At 57.3% G+C, this 14420-nt stretch overlaps 1 protein-coding gene across 3 annotated transcripts; it reads left to right on the forward strand.

Moving 5' to 3' along the window:
- The first annotated feature begins 582 nt into the window (after window positions 1–582).
- TMEM132A (transmembrane protein 132A) lies at window positions 583–14419 on the forward strand. Of its 3 annotated transcripts, none has more exons than XM_061406511.1 (11): window positions 583–829; window positions 3357–3571; window positions 3779–3997; window positions 4907–5238; window positions 7245–7394; window positions 8394–8592; window positions 8675–8818; window positions 10307–10509; window positions 11829–12105; window positions 12513–12704; window positions 13129–14419. In XM_061406511.1, the coding sequence occupies exons 1-11, from the start codon at window positions 730–732 to the stop codon at window positions 14185–14187; spliced, it is 3090 nt and encodes a 1029-aa protein (XP_061262495.1). In that variant the 5' UTR covers window positions 583–729; the 3' UTR covers window positions 14188–14419. The 3 variants fall into 3 exon arrangements, with proteins under 3 accessions (XP_061262495.1, XP_061262497.1, XP_061262496.1); XM_061406512.1 differs by having other exon boundaries at window positions 584–829; window positions 8397–8592; XM_061406513.1 differs by lacking the exon at window positions 8675–8818.
- Window position 14420: the final 1 nt, after the last annotated feature.

Raw genomic sequence — 14420 nt, forward strand, 5'->3', positions numbered from 1 at the left:
CCTGGAGGGGTCCTGGTGTGGGTTTTCCTTTTTAAACTGCCCAGGAAAGGCTAATGTGCAGCCAGGTGCCCTGCTGTATACCGCTTACTCCCTACACTGCTTGGCTGAGGAAGCTGGGCCAGGAAGCTGGGAGGCAGGCCTTCTCCCTGGGGCTCCTCCCTCACACTTCTAGGCCCATAGGCTTCCCGCAGGGATGGGGCTGCATGCACCCAGGCAGTGGTCCCCTGGCCCTATGGGCCCTCTTTCATCCCCTCTCCATCCTTGAGCTCGGTTCCTTATATCCCTGAATTCTGGTTCAGGTGTCAGATGCCTTTACAGGTGAGCTGCTTGTGGAGTGGGGATGAAGCAGAGGACATGGCTCTTTCCTCCTTCATCAGGAGCTTCCCAGAGAGGGATCGAACTGAACACTTCGTCCTGTCCCTTGGCACAGCCAAATCAGCCCCCAGGGAAGTGGCCTTCTGGCCAGCCTCTATCAAGGAGGCGCTCTAGGATCGGGATCCGCGGGGCACTAGGACCCGGCGGGGCCGAGGGGCAGCCCGCGAGCCGCGCTCGCTCCCTCCCACCCTCCTGCTCCAGCTCCGGCTCCGCTCCATTGTCTGGGAACTGCAGCCGCCGTGCGGGCGGACCTGCGAACGCGCAGGCAGCACCGGGGACTCACCCGGCCGGGAGATGCCGGGCGGACTGCGGCCACCTGAGCCGCCCGCCTAGTCCCCGCCTTCCTTGGGAAGGATGTGCGCCTGGATGGCGGGGCGCACGGCCGCGGCTCCCCGGGGGCCCCGCGGCCCCTGGCTCTGCCTCCTGGTGGCCTTCGCCCTGGACATCGTGAGAGGTCAGCGGGAGGGACAGGGCGGGGCGAGGGGCAGCCGGGCCCAAACTGAGGCCGGGGACGAGGGATGCTCGGGAGCCGGGAGTCTAAGAGTTCCGGGACGAAGCCCCGAGCCGGGTCGCTCGGCAGCGTGCCGGGAGGGTGGAGAGGTCTCACCCCCGGGATCTGGCCCCAGCCGCGGGCCTCCGTTGCTTCCCTCACTTGCATAACCTGCAATTCCTTCCTGATCCAGGACCAGCACGGTCCCCGGGCTCTTGCGCGTCGTCCTCCCACCCTCACCGAGTCCCCGCACCTTCCGCGAGCTTCCCCTCCAGCCGGGACGTCTAACCTGGTTGCCCCCTGCCTCGCACGCACCACCTCCCTAATTGGCCGTCCAGAGAGCTGTAGGCCTGTGGCTCCTAGCCCCCTCCCCTCTGCCCAGAACCTGAGAGATCCTCACTGCCTTCCCCCTGCGCCAAGGAGCTCTCTGACCTTGGAGTCTCCAGGGGTTGCCCCATCCATGCCTTACTGAGTATGGGGATCCCTGGAGGAGGGGCAGAGCCTCCCCTGGACCCCAGAGGTGGGAGTCAGGCTGCCCCTGAGGCTGCTAGGTGGATGATGCCAGAGAGAGCGGGGATAGTGAGACATTTCCTGCCCCCGCCCCCCTCCCTCACAAGAGAGCTGAACTCTGAGTGATGGGAGTCCGTGGGAGTCAGGCCACAAGAGCATGTTGTAATTATCCAGGCAGTGGAGTAGACAAGAGGACCAGAAGCCAGGGTCTGACCCCAGGGAGCCACAGTCACTCACCTGTTACACTTGGGGAGGGGGGAGTGAAGCTTCTCACCACAGGCTGCTTGGAGGGAAGGGTCTTGAAGGAGGTTGAAATCATCCAGTCCCCCAGCCCAGCAGTGGGGCTGAGAGTGAACTGGCTCTAGGGCTCCTTTCAGCCACCTGCTCCCCTCCCTGGGGACCCAGCAGGAGCCCTAATAACCCCTCACACAGAGAGAAGAGGAAAGGCTTGTCACATCTATTATGCAGCAGCAACAACCCCTCCTCCAGACAATGTGCCACCGGTTTACAAAGCCCTCCTCTGGCTACCATGTCACTAAATGCTCCTTCTACAGGTGAGGAGCATACTGACCCAAGCTTCATCAAGGCAGAGTTAGGACATAAATGCAGGTCTCCAGGTTCCCAGAGGGCTTCCCTTGTGGCTCAGCTGGTAAAGAATCCTCCTGCTGTGCGGGAGCCCTGGATTTGATCCCTGGGTTGGTTTTCCAAGGGAAGATCCCTTGGAGAAGGGAAAGGCTACCCACTCCAGTATTCTGGCCTGGAGAATTCCATGGACTATAGTCCATGGGATTGAAAAGAGTCAGACAGGACTGAGGGACTTTTACTTCAGGTTCCCAGATCATCCTCTCCAGGAATGGGGGATTCTGGGATGAGTGTGACAAGCCCCCTGGTCAACAGACAAGAAAACTAAATCAGAGGAGGAAGCCAGGGTGAGAGAGCAAGCAATCAAGGAGGGCTTCCTAAAGAAGGAGGCAACATTCACATTCAAGGAGGAGGGAGGCGAGGACAAGAGACCTATACAGTCTAGGGAGTGAAGCCTGCAGGGGCGCAGTGGAAAGCAGCCCAGGGTGGAGAGAGGGGGAGGGTGGAGAGACAGGGTGTGTAATGGTGGGTAGCTGGGCTCTTTGACTCCCAACTCTACCACGCTTCAGATATGGAACCCCAGGCCAGTCCCTGAACCTCTAAACTTCATTTTCTACAACCATAAAATGGCATTAATAGTAATAAACCTAGTTCTCAGAGCTATTACAGAACACGGAAGCGTTAACATATGCACAGCATTTAAAATAGTAACTTGCACACAGATAACTTTCAAAAAATTATTATTAAGGCTAGCTAGAGGGGTCCTTTGCCCTTTTGAATGTTGACTACTTTGACTCTCTCCCCAGGCTTCCGTAGGGTTCCTGCCCCCTACCCCATTCTGGGCTTGTACTCCAATACCCGGTTGGGATGGCATAGAAAGGAGCAAGTTTGGGAAACCAGTGCAAGGTTGCCATGGTGATGACACAGTGGCAGCGAGGGTGGATGCCCAGCCAAGTCTTGCCAAGGACCCAGGGGGCAGAGGAAGGGTCTCTAATTCTACAAAGCTCACCTCGTCACCATCTTTCATTATCACATGGACCCTGTCTGGGGAGGGCTTGGTGTCACACAAATGCCTTGGTGTCAGAGGCAGGTAGGTAGAGGGCAGGAGCTTATGGGGGAAGAGGAGACATTGAGAAGGTTCTGCTGGTGGGAGGAAGGCTTGGGTCTGTGGAAGGCAGGAATGACTCAGAAGCTGGCAGTCAGTCCTGGATGGAGATTCAAATCCTGGCCCCCATTACCTGTGAAATGGGGAGATCCCCACTCCAACATCCTGGGAGAATGGGACTCACAACCCTTTTCTTCCTCCACCTCCCATGACTGCTCTGCCCTGGGACAAAGCTGGGTTCAGCCCCTGCCCGCTCTAAAGCTGCCATGACCCCTACCCCTTCTCCCTCCTTAGTGGACTGTGACCAGGACCCCCTGGACCCAGTCTACCTGCCGGCAGCCCTGGGACTCCTGGATGCCCCTGAGCACTTCCGTGTGCAGCAGGTGGGCCGCTACCCCCCTGCCAACTCCTCTTTGGGCTCCCGATCTGAGACCTTTCTGCTCCTGCAGCCCTGGCCCAGGGCCCAGCCACTTCTCCGGGCCTCCTACCCACCCTTCGCCACTCAGCAGGTAAGGAGGTACCACCAGAGACTCCTGGGCTACTGGGACTCAGAGCCGAGGTCTGCTGTGTGTGGCTCAGGGCCCTTCCACAGCCCTAGCCGCGCTCCCCCTTTTCCAGAGGGGGAGAAGGAGACCCATCAAGGCTCTCTCTTACTAGCCTGAGATTTCGCTTCCCCCCACCCCCTGTTTTGTTGAGCACCCCCATTCTCCCTCCAGGTGGTCCCTCCTCGGGTCACTGAGCCACACCAACGGCCAGTCCCATGGGACGTGAGGGCCGTGTCAGTGGAAGCGGCTGTGACTCCAGCAGAGCCCCACGCCCGTGTCCTCTTCCACCTCAGAGGGCAGGATTGGCCCCCAGGGCCTGGCAGCCTGCCCTGCGCCCGGCTCCATGCCACACACCCAGCAGGCACTGCTCACCGAGCCTGCCGCTTCCAGGTGAGTGGGGGCCCCCACCTGGGTTGGCCCTGCTGCTGTGCCCGCCAGAAGGTGATCCCAGAATAGGAAAGAGAGGGCTCACCACTTCTGGGAGGTTTGGGGGTCACAGACCACCCGATTCCATTCCTACTCTGCTAGCTCTCACAGGGCCCTGTGATCTGGGGCCCCTTGAGGAGTTCAGTCTATTGTACATGACTTTGGGCAAGTAACTTAATCTCTCTGAGGTTCAGTTTCTTCATCAGTAAAAGGAGATAATAGCAATTCTTACCTCATATGGAGCTGGAATAAAGAAATGAGATGAGGACTTCCCTGGTGGTCCAGTGGTTAAGACTCTGCCCTTCTAATGCAGGAGGCACAGGTTTGATTCTTGGTCAGGGAACTAGGATCCCACATGCTGTGAAGTGTGGTGCAGCCAAAACAAAACAGAAATAGTAATTAAAAAAAAAAAAAGAATAAATGAGACAGATGCAAGAATAGCTTTTGGCACAATGCCTGGCACAAGAGCAATCCCTCAGCGAGTGTTTATATTATTGCTAGTGTTGCTTTTATTGTTGCAATTTCCCCTCTTTCGCAGCCTAGCATGGGATTCCACTGGGGAGAGGTGTTCTGTGGGCTGTGGGTTCTGAGAAGCCTGAGCTGTAGTCAGGGCAGTCCGGGGCATGATCAGGGGGAGGTATTGAGGCTGGTTCACTTTGGAATAAGAATGTTCCCAAAGGTAGAAAAGTGGCCAATGGGACGTGTTCTAAGACCTAGCCTGTCGTGTCACCAGCTGGCGTGTCACCTGCTGGCGTCTCTGGCCCATGCTGGCCCTGTATTCGTGGACCCCTTCAGCTTGGGTTTCCTGCCAGAGGATGGGTGCTGGGGCTCCCCTCCCCCACCACTCTGACCGTGGCTGTTGTGTCTTGGCAGCCATCCCTGGGCGCCTGCGTGGTGGAGCTGGAGTTTCCTTCACACTGGTTCTCCCAGGGCTCGGCCACCCGGGCAGAGCTGGCCTACACGCTGGAGCCAGCAGCTGAGGGTCCTGGGGGCTGTGGCCCCGGCGGGGAGGAAGACCCCGGGGAGCAGGCACTCCCAGTGGGCAGTGTGGAGCTGCGCCCAGCGGACCCCCCACAGCACCAAGAGGTGCCCCTGGATGAGGCAGTGACTCTGCGGGTGCCTGACGTGCCTGTGCGGCCCGGCCAGCTCTTCAGCGCCACCCTCCTGCTTCGGCACAACTTCACAGCTGGTGTCCTGACCCTGCGGTGAGCTGCCTGTGTCCCTGGGGATGGGTCAGAGGCAGGGAACTTCTGCAGGAAGACTGGGCAGGTGCCCCCTCTTCTTGGGGTCCTTATGGAATCCCTGACTTCTGCAAAACATGGGTCCATCAAACCCCCTCCAGGCTAGGCACTGGTAGCAGGCAGGACCCTGCCATTGGGCAGGACCTTGAACTTAGAATTGGAAGTAGGAAGCTCCCCTCCCCCCAGCACTTTTCTGAGACTCCTTGGTCCGGTGCGGCTAACGTTGCCCACAATTGTGTCTCCAGGGAGGGGAAACAGGAAGAGGACTTAGAAACTGGGAAATGTGGTGCCTGGGGGTGGTTAATGCTTGGATGCCCCAGGAGAGGTATTTGCCCCAGTCCCATTCATCTACATCTTTTCCCGCTGGCCACCCTCACCATGGTCCTTAGCCTTTGGACAGAGTTGGTTCCTTCCCATACAAAGGCCCTCCTTTTCATGTACCTTTCTTTAGGAAGGCCTCCCCACTCCGCCCCAGCCATTCCCCCACCCCGCTGTTATTGTTTGCGTGTGTCCCACCCCTGTGTCTCTCCCTCTCTTCTGCTTACTGGCACCATCATTAGATCTTTCCTAGACTTAAAAGATGCCAAGCCCTGTGTCTCCACTCTGGAGCTCAGGATAGAGCAAGGCCCGGTTCCCCCATGTCCTGAGGGACCCCTAGTGGTAGGGAAGGGGGCTGCATGGACATGGACTGGACCATACCATACCCAGCTCTGCAGGGGCAGGGGTTAGAGGGTGGCTGCTGCTGCAGCGGCTGCTGTTAAGTTGCTTCAGTCGTGTCCGACTCTGTGCGACCCCAGAGACAGCAGCCCACCAGGCTCCCCCGTCCCTGGGATTCTCCAGGCAAGAACACTGGAGTGGGTTGCCATTTCCTTCTCCAATGCATGAAAGTGAAAAGTGAGAGTGAAGTCGCTCAGTCGTGTCAGACTCTTCTCGACCCCATGGACTGCAGCCTACTAGGCTCCTCCACCCATGGGATTTTCCAGGCAAGAGTACTGGAGTGGGTTGCCATTGCCTTCTCCAGGAGGCAGGGGAAATTCATCCTGTCACCAGGAAAGGTTTTTAAAGAAAATGGTATCTGTGTTGCTGGAGGCTTGAAGAATGAGCAGGTGAAAAGAGGAAGGGCAGGGACTTCCCTGGTGGTCCAGTGGCTAAGATTCCATGCTCCCAATGTAGGGGGCCTGGGTTCCATCCCTGGTCAGGGAACTAGATCCCTCATGCCACAAGTAAAAGAGATCGCAGGCTGAAACTAAAGATTCCACATGCCACAATGAAGATCGAAGATCCTGCATGCTACAATCCAGAACCTGCTGTGCTGTGCTTAGTCGCTCAGTCCTGTCCGACTCTTTGCAACCCCATGGAATATATAGCCCGCCAGACTCCTCTGTCCATGGGGATTCTCCAGGCAAGAATACTGGAGTGGGTTACCATGCCTTCCTCCAGGGGATCTTCCCAACCTAGGGATCGAACCCAGGTCTCCCACATTGCAGGCAGATTCTTTACCATCTGAGCCACCAGGGAAGCCCAGCTAAGATCCAGTGCAGCATAAATAAATAAATATTTTTTTAAAAAAAGAATTAAGGAAGGAAGGGCAGACCAGGCTGAAGGCACAGCTTGAGCAAAGGCTAGAGGCAGGAAGGGGCATGGTGGATGTGTACTTTGGGAGCAGCTGAAGCTAAGGGCGCAATGGAGAGATGTCACAACCGAAGATGAGACTGGACCGACCAACCCTAGAGGGCCTCAGATGCCAGGCTAAGACTTGACCTTGTGGACCGTGGGGAGTCATAAGTGCTCTGTGAATGAGGAGAGCTGTGTGACAGACAGGACCTGCATGGAGATGGGTCCCCCTGGGTTGGAGGGTGGTGAGGAGAAGATTCAGACCAGAGCTCCTTATCTTCCTGCTCCAATCCAGCCCACACTTCAACATACACCACCCGACCCATGACAAATTGTACCTGTGTCCCCTCCCCCAGGATTAAGGTAAAGAAGGGGCTGCACGTGATGGCTGCCCGCCTAGCCCAGCCCACCCTCTGGACTGCCAAGCTGGAACGCTTCAAGGGCTCCAAGCACCACACCACGCTCATCACCTGCCATCGAGTCGGGCCAGTGGAGCCAAATTCCAGGTGGGTACTTTCTTTCCATGAGGGGAGGGATGGTCCTAGAGTGCAAGTGGGCAGATTTATGGGGCTGGAGGGGAGGAGGCTGCCACGCGGCCCCCTGTATTCACATGTAGTCAGGCACAAGAGCAGTCAGTCTCCTTCAAGGAAGCAGCACAAAACAGATATCTTTCCTTCACTCAGCTACTATTTATCCATCTTTTGGCACATGCCAGGTACAGTATCTGTGAGTCTTATTCCAGGTGACATCAACCTGTCCTGGTCACCCAGTCACAACCCTCACAGCCACTACCCCATCTCCCACTCCCACTACATGTGTTCATTTTTCCAGGCTGTTAATATTTCCCCCAAAGCCCAGCTGCAGTTCTTAAACACTTATGAACTCCTTACTCATGTCCTGTGTCTGGGTCAAGGCCTTGGACTTTGTAGCCTCTGTTTGAATTCTAGTTCTGACACTTTTTGGATAAATATCTTAGGCAAACCGGTGAAGCCCACCTCCCCCTTTCCCACCCCAGCCTCTGTTTCCTCACCTGTGAAATGGACATAACAATGCACCCCTTATAGTTTATGAAAATAAGGTACTGCACAGCAAGTTTCTAGGCCAGTTTCTGGCACATAGTAGGTGCTTGATCAAAGGAAGCTGTGAGGTTCTTTATAATTCAGGGGTTGAGTGCCAGTCCTGGAAGTGAATCTTCTTCCTTGGTGTTTTATGCCACCCTGACAGCTATGGAAGGCAGAGGTTAGCAAGCCTCCCTGGGGTTGGTAAAGTGGCTACTTGGATCTTGAGCAGATAAGAACTGGGACTCTGGAGCCAGGATGGTTAGGTTTCATTCCAGCTCTGCCACTTTTCACTGCATGACCTTGGGCAAGTTATATAACCTTTGTACCTCGGTTTCCTCATCTGTAAAATGGGGATAATCATAGGACCGACCTCACCAAGACAGGAAGTGCTCGTGACAACACCTGACTGCTAGCAAGCACTCAGATTCTCTCTCTTTTGGCCAGCAGCCCCCTTGAACTGTCCGAGTTCCTGTGGGTGGACTTTTTGGTGGAGAATGGCACTAGTGGGGGCGTGGCGGTCACTCGCCCTGTCACCTGGCAGCTGGAGTACCCAGGCCAGGCCCCCGAAGCAGAGAAGGACAAAATGGTGTGGGAGATCCTGGTGTCGGAGCGGGACATAAGAGCCCTCGTCCCACTGGCCAAGGTAAGGGGTCCACAGCTCTTCCCAGCCAGGCTGGGGGCAAAGAGGTGGAGAGCTTGGGGCTGAGTCTCTGCTGCACCCCCAGGCTGAGGAGCTTGTGAACACAGCACCGTTGACTGGAGTGCCGAGGCGCATCCCTGTGCGCCTTGTCACCGTGGACAGTGGCGGAGCTCTGGTGGAGGTGACAGAGCACATCGGCTGCGAGTCGGCCAACACACAGGTCCTGCAGGTGAGTGGCACGTGGGGGCTGTACCTGCTTGATGCACACGCAGTGTTCCTCCTTCCCCAATCAGGTCCCCAAGAGAACAGCTTCTTTTTCTTTTTTTCAATCTTTTGGCCACGCTGCACGGCATGTGGGATCTTAGTTCCCTGACCAGGAACTGAACCTGTGGACCCTGCATTGGCAGCATGGAGTGTTAACCACTGGACCACCCAGGGAGTCCCAGAGAGCAGCTGCTTCTTGATACCAGGGACCTCATGAGGGGAACCACAGCTCTGGTCCCACCAACTCTCTCCAGAGTCAAGTGGGAGCTGTACTACCCCAAAGCCCCCAACTCAGGCATTTTCCCATTCATTACTACATTGGCAGATGAACTGACATGGGAGGGTTAAGAGCATGTACTTTACAGTGGGAAAGTTTTCATTTGAAACCCATCTTTGTTATCAACTAGCTGTGTGACTGTGGGCAAATCTCAACTTCTCTGAGCCTCTGTTTCCTAAGTTTTAAAATGAAAATATATTTTAAGGATGTTGTAAGAATTAAAAGCACTCTAAGAGGGACTTCCTGGGTGGCCCAGTGGGTAAGACTTCTCTTTGCAATGCAGGGGGTGTGGGTTGGATCCCTGGTCAGGGAGCTAAGATCCCACATGCCTCCTGGCCAAAAAACCAAAATATAAAACAGAAGCAGGATTATAACAAATTCAATAAAGACTTTAAAATGGTCCACATCAAAAAAGAAAAAAAAGGCACTCTAGGACTGTATTCAGCAAAGCAGGGGCTGAAACACCAGCAGCTGCTGCTGTTACATTTGTTGTTGTTCAGTCGCTCAGTCGTGTCCAGCTCTCTGCCACCCCATGGACTGTAGCACACTGGGCTTCCCTGTCCTTCACCATCTCCCAGAGTTCGCTCACTCATGTCTATTGAATCAGTGATGCCATCCAATCATCTCATCCTCTGTTGTAGAATAATTATCATTATTGGAGCCTTGAAATAATCTGTGAGGTTTAAAAAAAAAAGGCAGGGCAATGTTTCCCAATCAAAGTTCTAAGAGGGGGAAGCCCAGAGGCTTTACTTCCTAAATCCTGGCTGCCTGAGTGAAGGTGTTCTTTGCTACCTGTGCCAGGTAGCATTATGTAAGTGGTTCCTACCTGAGAGTCCTTGGGTAGATAGGCCTGCCTTGCCCTTACCCTTTGTCTACCAAAGCACTAATGAGGAGCCAAACTTGTGCATTCAAACCCTTACCTGCTGGTGGAAAAATTTCGTTGTATGCAAAAAGCCAGTTTCCCCAACAGCCCCAGGTAAACTCAGGGAAGGGCGGTACCTCCCCGGGCAATGGATCTTGGCTGCAAGGTAAAATCTCAGGGAAGCCATACCTTATAGTAGAATACAGAATGAATTTCAGCCTTACCCTTTCTTACGGGTAGGAGTCAGGAATACTCTCTGGTCTGCGCCTGTCCGCTGTGGCTAAGCCCACCCCCTGCCCTCTGCCCTTCCACAGGTGTCAGAGGCCTGTGACGCTGTGTTTGTGTCTGGCAAGGAGAGCCGGGGCGCTCGGGGGGTGCGGGTGGATTTCTGGTGGCGCCGGCTGCGGGCCTCGCTGCAGATGACCGTGTGGGCCCCGCTGCTGCCCCTGCGCATCGAAGTGACTGACACCACCCTCGAGCAGGTCCGAGGCTGGAGGGTACCCGGCCCAGCGGAAGGGTGAGTGGAGCCCTGGGGAAGCTGGCTGGCCTTGGCGAAGTCCCTCTGGGACTGAGCGTGCGGGGAGGGGGGCGGGATACCGCCATAAACCCGAATTGGCAAAACTGCCCTGTGGTCTGCGGTTCCTTCTGCCCCTTCCTGCCCTTCACACAGGTTCTGACCGCTGTTTGTAACTGCTGACCTCCACTCCTCTCTTCCTTCCCTGCCTCTTTAATAGTACATATCACTTCTAACACACCGCGTGATCAGGTTAATTTTGTTTGTGGTCTGACTATCCCCCTCCGCATTCCTCCCCTCGAAGGTGAGGGCTTTGTCTATTGTGTTCCCTGCTGTGTCCTCAAGATAGCACCTAGCTCAGTAACTATTGAGGGGATCCCCCAGAGCCCAAGGGTGAGGGGGCCTCAGGCCTCAGGAATCTGTCCCCCCAGGCCCTCTAGAGATGGAGCACCAGTAGGTCTCCTCCAATAACAGAGCGTCCCTCGCCTCAGTTCAGTTCAGTTGCTCAGTCGTGTCTGACTCTTTGCAATCTCATGGACTGCAGCACACTGGGCCTCCCTGTCCATCACCAATTCCTGGAGTTTACTCAAACTCATGTCCATTGAGTAGGTGATGCCATCCAACCATCTCATCCTCTGTCGTCCCCTTCTCCTCCTGCCTTCAATCTTTCCCAGCTTCCGGGTCTTTTCAAATGAGTCAGTTCTTTGCATCAGGTGGCCATAATGTTGGAGTTTCAGCTTCAACATCAGTCCTTCCAATGAATATTCAGGACTGATTTCCTTTAGGATGGACTGGTTGGATCTCCTTGCAGTCCAAGGGACTCTCAAGAGTCTTGTCCAACACCACGGTTCAAAAGCATCAATTCTTCGACGCTCAGCTTTCTTTATAGTCCACCTCTTACATCCATACATGACTACTGGAAAAACAATAGCCTTGACTAGACGGACCTTAGTTGGCAAAGTAATGTCTCTGCTTTTTAATATGCAGTCTAGGTTGGTCATAACTTTTCTTCCAAGGAATAAGCATCTTTTAATTTCATGGCTGCAGTCACCATCTGCGGTGATTTTGGAACCCCCCAAAATAAAGTCTGTCACTGTTTCCCCTCGCCTCATGCATAGTCAAAGAGTTCCAATTAGGAGCCAGAGGGGACTGAACTCAGCGCCAGCAGGTGGAAGGACCTGACCACTGAGGCGCGACTGTGGGCAGGGCTTGGATAACCTGTCCCCCACCTGGAGGCGGGGCCTCTCGTGGGCGGGGCCCTCGGCCAGCGAGGGGGCGGAGCCCGCGCTGACGCCCCTTCCCCGGGCCGCCCTTTCCCTCAGGGCGCCGGAGCCAGAGGCTGCGGGGGTAGAGGAAGCGGAGCGGCGCGCCCGCGGCTGCCGCCTGCAGTACCAGCGTGCCGGCGTGCGCTTCCTCGTCCCCTTCGCGGCCCATCCGCTGGACGGCGGCCGCCGCCTCACCCATCTGCTCGGCCCGGACTGGCTGCTGGACGTGTCCCACCTCGTGGCGCCGCACGCTCGCGTGCAAGACCCGCGCGTAGCCTCGCTGGAGGGAGGCCGGGTCCTGGTGGGTCGGGAGCCCGGTGTCACCTCCATCGAGGTGAGCAGACGCCCCGAAAAAGGTGTATGGAGGTGACTCCCAGAATATTAATGGGCAGGTGCGAAGAGTGTCGGAAGGGCCCAGAGTGCCCCTGGGGAAGTATGAGCCCGGGGGATGGGGGATTGGGTCAAAATAGGGCGGCCGTGTAATGAATGGGGGCGAAGTCCTCAAAGTATGAAGGGCGGGGGTTGGGTGTAGGGGGCCAGGTCTTGAGAGAGGAGGGAACTGTCCCTTAGGAGTGGGATTGTGGTCCAGGTATGTATAAGGTGTGTGGTTGGGGTGCAGAAAGTGGGAAAGCTGCCTAGCTCATAAACCAGATCCCTCCGTAGGGGTGCTGGGCTCTCAGAGGGGAGACGCTGTCTGTGGGTGATAACTCTCCCCCACTTCCAACTCCCTCTCACCCTCAGGTGCGCTCCCCATTGTCTGACTCCATCCTCGGGGAGCAGGCGCTGGCTGTGACGGATGACAAGGTCTCGGTGCTGGAGCTGCGAGTGCAGCCAGTGATGGGCATCTCACTGGCCCTAAGCCGGGGCACTGCCCACCCTGGGGAGGTCACAGCCACGTGCTGGGCGCAGTCCGCCCTTCCCGCCCCAAAGCAGGTGACACGCTGCGGGGTCAGGGGGTTGAGGTCGACATCTCCAGCTGGGGGTTGATAACCAGAGGGATGGGAGGTACCTCCACCCTTCACCTTAGGGTTTTCAGGATGAGGACGGACTCCCTGTAAGGTAGTGAGCACTCTGCGGCTGGTGGTGATCAAGCAGTGGCTGGCTGGAGTGTGGCAGTGGGAGGTTATTAGAGGGCTCTAACTGAGGACCCTCCTGATGACTCAGACCCTGAGCCGAGTAGCAGACAGGTGATTGACGCATGTCCCCTCTCTCCCTGTGTCTTGTCCCTCTCTGCCTGTGTCTGTTTTCTCTCTGGTCTCTTCTCCTCCATGTGGCCTGTGTCCGTGGGAGTGGTCTCTGTGTGCATGCGTGCGTGCGTGCCCTCGCATGTCTCTGCCCGTGTCTGTGTGCCCCACAGGAGGTGGCCCTCTCCCTGTGGCTGTCCTTCTCTGACCACACCCTGGCCCCCGCCGAGCTCTACGACCACCATGACCTGGGACTGTCCGTCTCGGCTGAGGAGCCCGGTGCCGTGCTGCCAGCTGAGGAGCAGGGTGCCCAACTCCGGGTAGTGGTGAGTGGGGCGGGCACCGAGGGGCTGCCCCTGCACGTGGCTCTGCACCCCCCAGAGCCCTGCCGCCGTGGCCGCCACCGTGTGCCCCTGGCCTCTGGCACTGCCTGGCTGGGGCTGCCCCCTGCTCCTACCTCAGCCCCTGCCCTCCCATCCAGCCCAGCTCGGAGCTCATCGCCAGCCCCAGGAGCCAGCGTGGGTGGAGGACGGTGGGCAGCAGGCAGCATGGGGGGCAGCGGGGATGTGAGGGGCAAGTTTGAGCAGACAGAGGAGGAGGCCAGGAAGGAAGAGGCAGAAGCTAGGGAGGAGGAGGAGGAGGAGGGAGAGGAGGAGATGGTCCCCGCCCCTCAGCGGGTCACTGACCTAGAGCTGGGCATGTATGCCCTTCTGGGCATCTTCTGTCTGGCCATCCTCATCTTCCTGGTCAATGGCGTGGTCTTTGTGCTGCGCTACCAGCGCAAGGAGCCTCCCGACGGTGCCACTGACCCTGCCTCCCCCCAGCCCCACAACTGGGTCTGGCTGGGCACCGACCAGGAGGAACTGAGTCGCCAGCTGGACCGGCAGTCTCCTGGCCCGCCCAAGGGGGAGGGGGGCTGCCCCTGTGAGAGTGGGGGAGGAGGGGAGGCCCTGACCCTGGCCCAGGCCCAGGCTCCTCCTATTGGGGCCACCACCAGCTCCTCGGGCACCCTGGCCAGGAAGGAAGCCGGGGGGCGGAGGAAGCGTGTGGAATTTGTGACGTTTGCGCCAGCGCCCCCAGCCCAGCTGCCCGAGGAGCCGGTGGGGGCTCCGGCCGTGCAGTCCATCCTGGTGGCGGGCGAGGAGGACATCCGCTGGGTGTGTGAGGACATGGGGCTGAAGGACCCTGAGGAGCTGCGCAGCTACATGGAGCGGATCCGGGGCAGCTCCTGACCCTCCCAGCCTGCCTGGCCCGGCGCCGTGGGCCTCCAGCCCGGGCAGCCTCCCGTTCATCCTCTGGTGCTTGTTGATCTGAGTCCCTGCCTGGCCCCTTGCCGGGACTCCCACCCAGGCCCCCTCTGCCCTGCCCCTTGTCATGGACCGTGGTCGTGAGGAAGGGCTCGTGGCCCTTATTTATGAGAACCATTTCATCCTAACGTCGGAATAAACTGAGAAGGAGACTCCAG

The sequence above is a fragment of the Bos javanicus genome, chromosome 29 (assembly GCF_032452875.1).
Source record: "Bos javanicus breed banteng chromosome 29, ARS-OSU_banteng_1.0, whole genome shotgun sequence".
NCBI lineage: Eukaryota > Metazoa > Chordata > Mammalia > Artiodactyla > Bovidae > Bos > Bos javanicus.

What these genes read in the sequence shown, in the direction of transcription:
- TMEM132A (XM_061406511.1), top strand. Translation starts at nt 730, where the DNA reads ATGTGCGCCTGGATGGCGGGGCGCACGGCCGCGGCTCCCCGGGGGCCC. An exon ending in GCTGGTGTCCTGACCCTGCG is followed by an intron (nt 5,239 to 7,244) that starts GTGAGCTGCCTG and finishes CCCCTCCCCCAG; the next exon opens with GATTAAGGTAAAGAAGGGGC. An exon ending in CCAGTGGAGCCAAATTCCAG is followed by an intron (nt 7,395 to 8,393) that starts GTGGGTACTTTC and finishes TCTTTTGGCCAG; the next exon opens with CAGCCCCCTTGAACTGTCCG.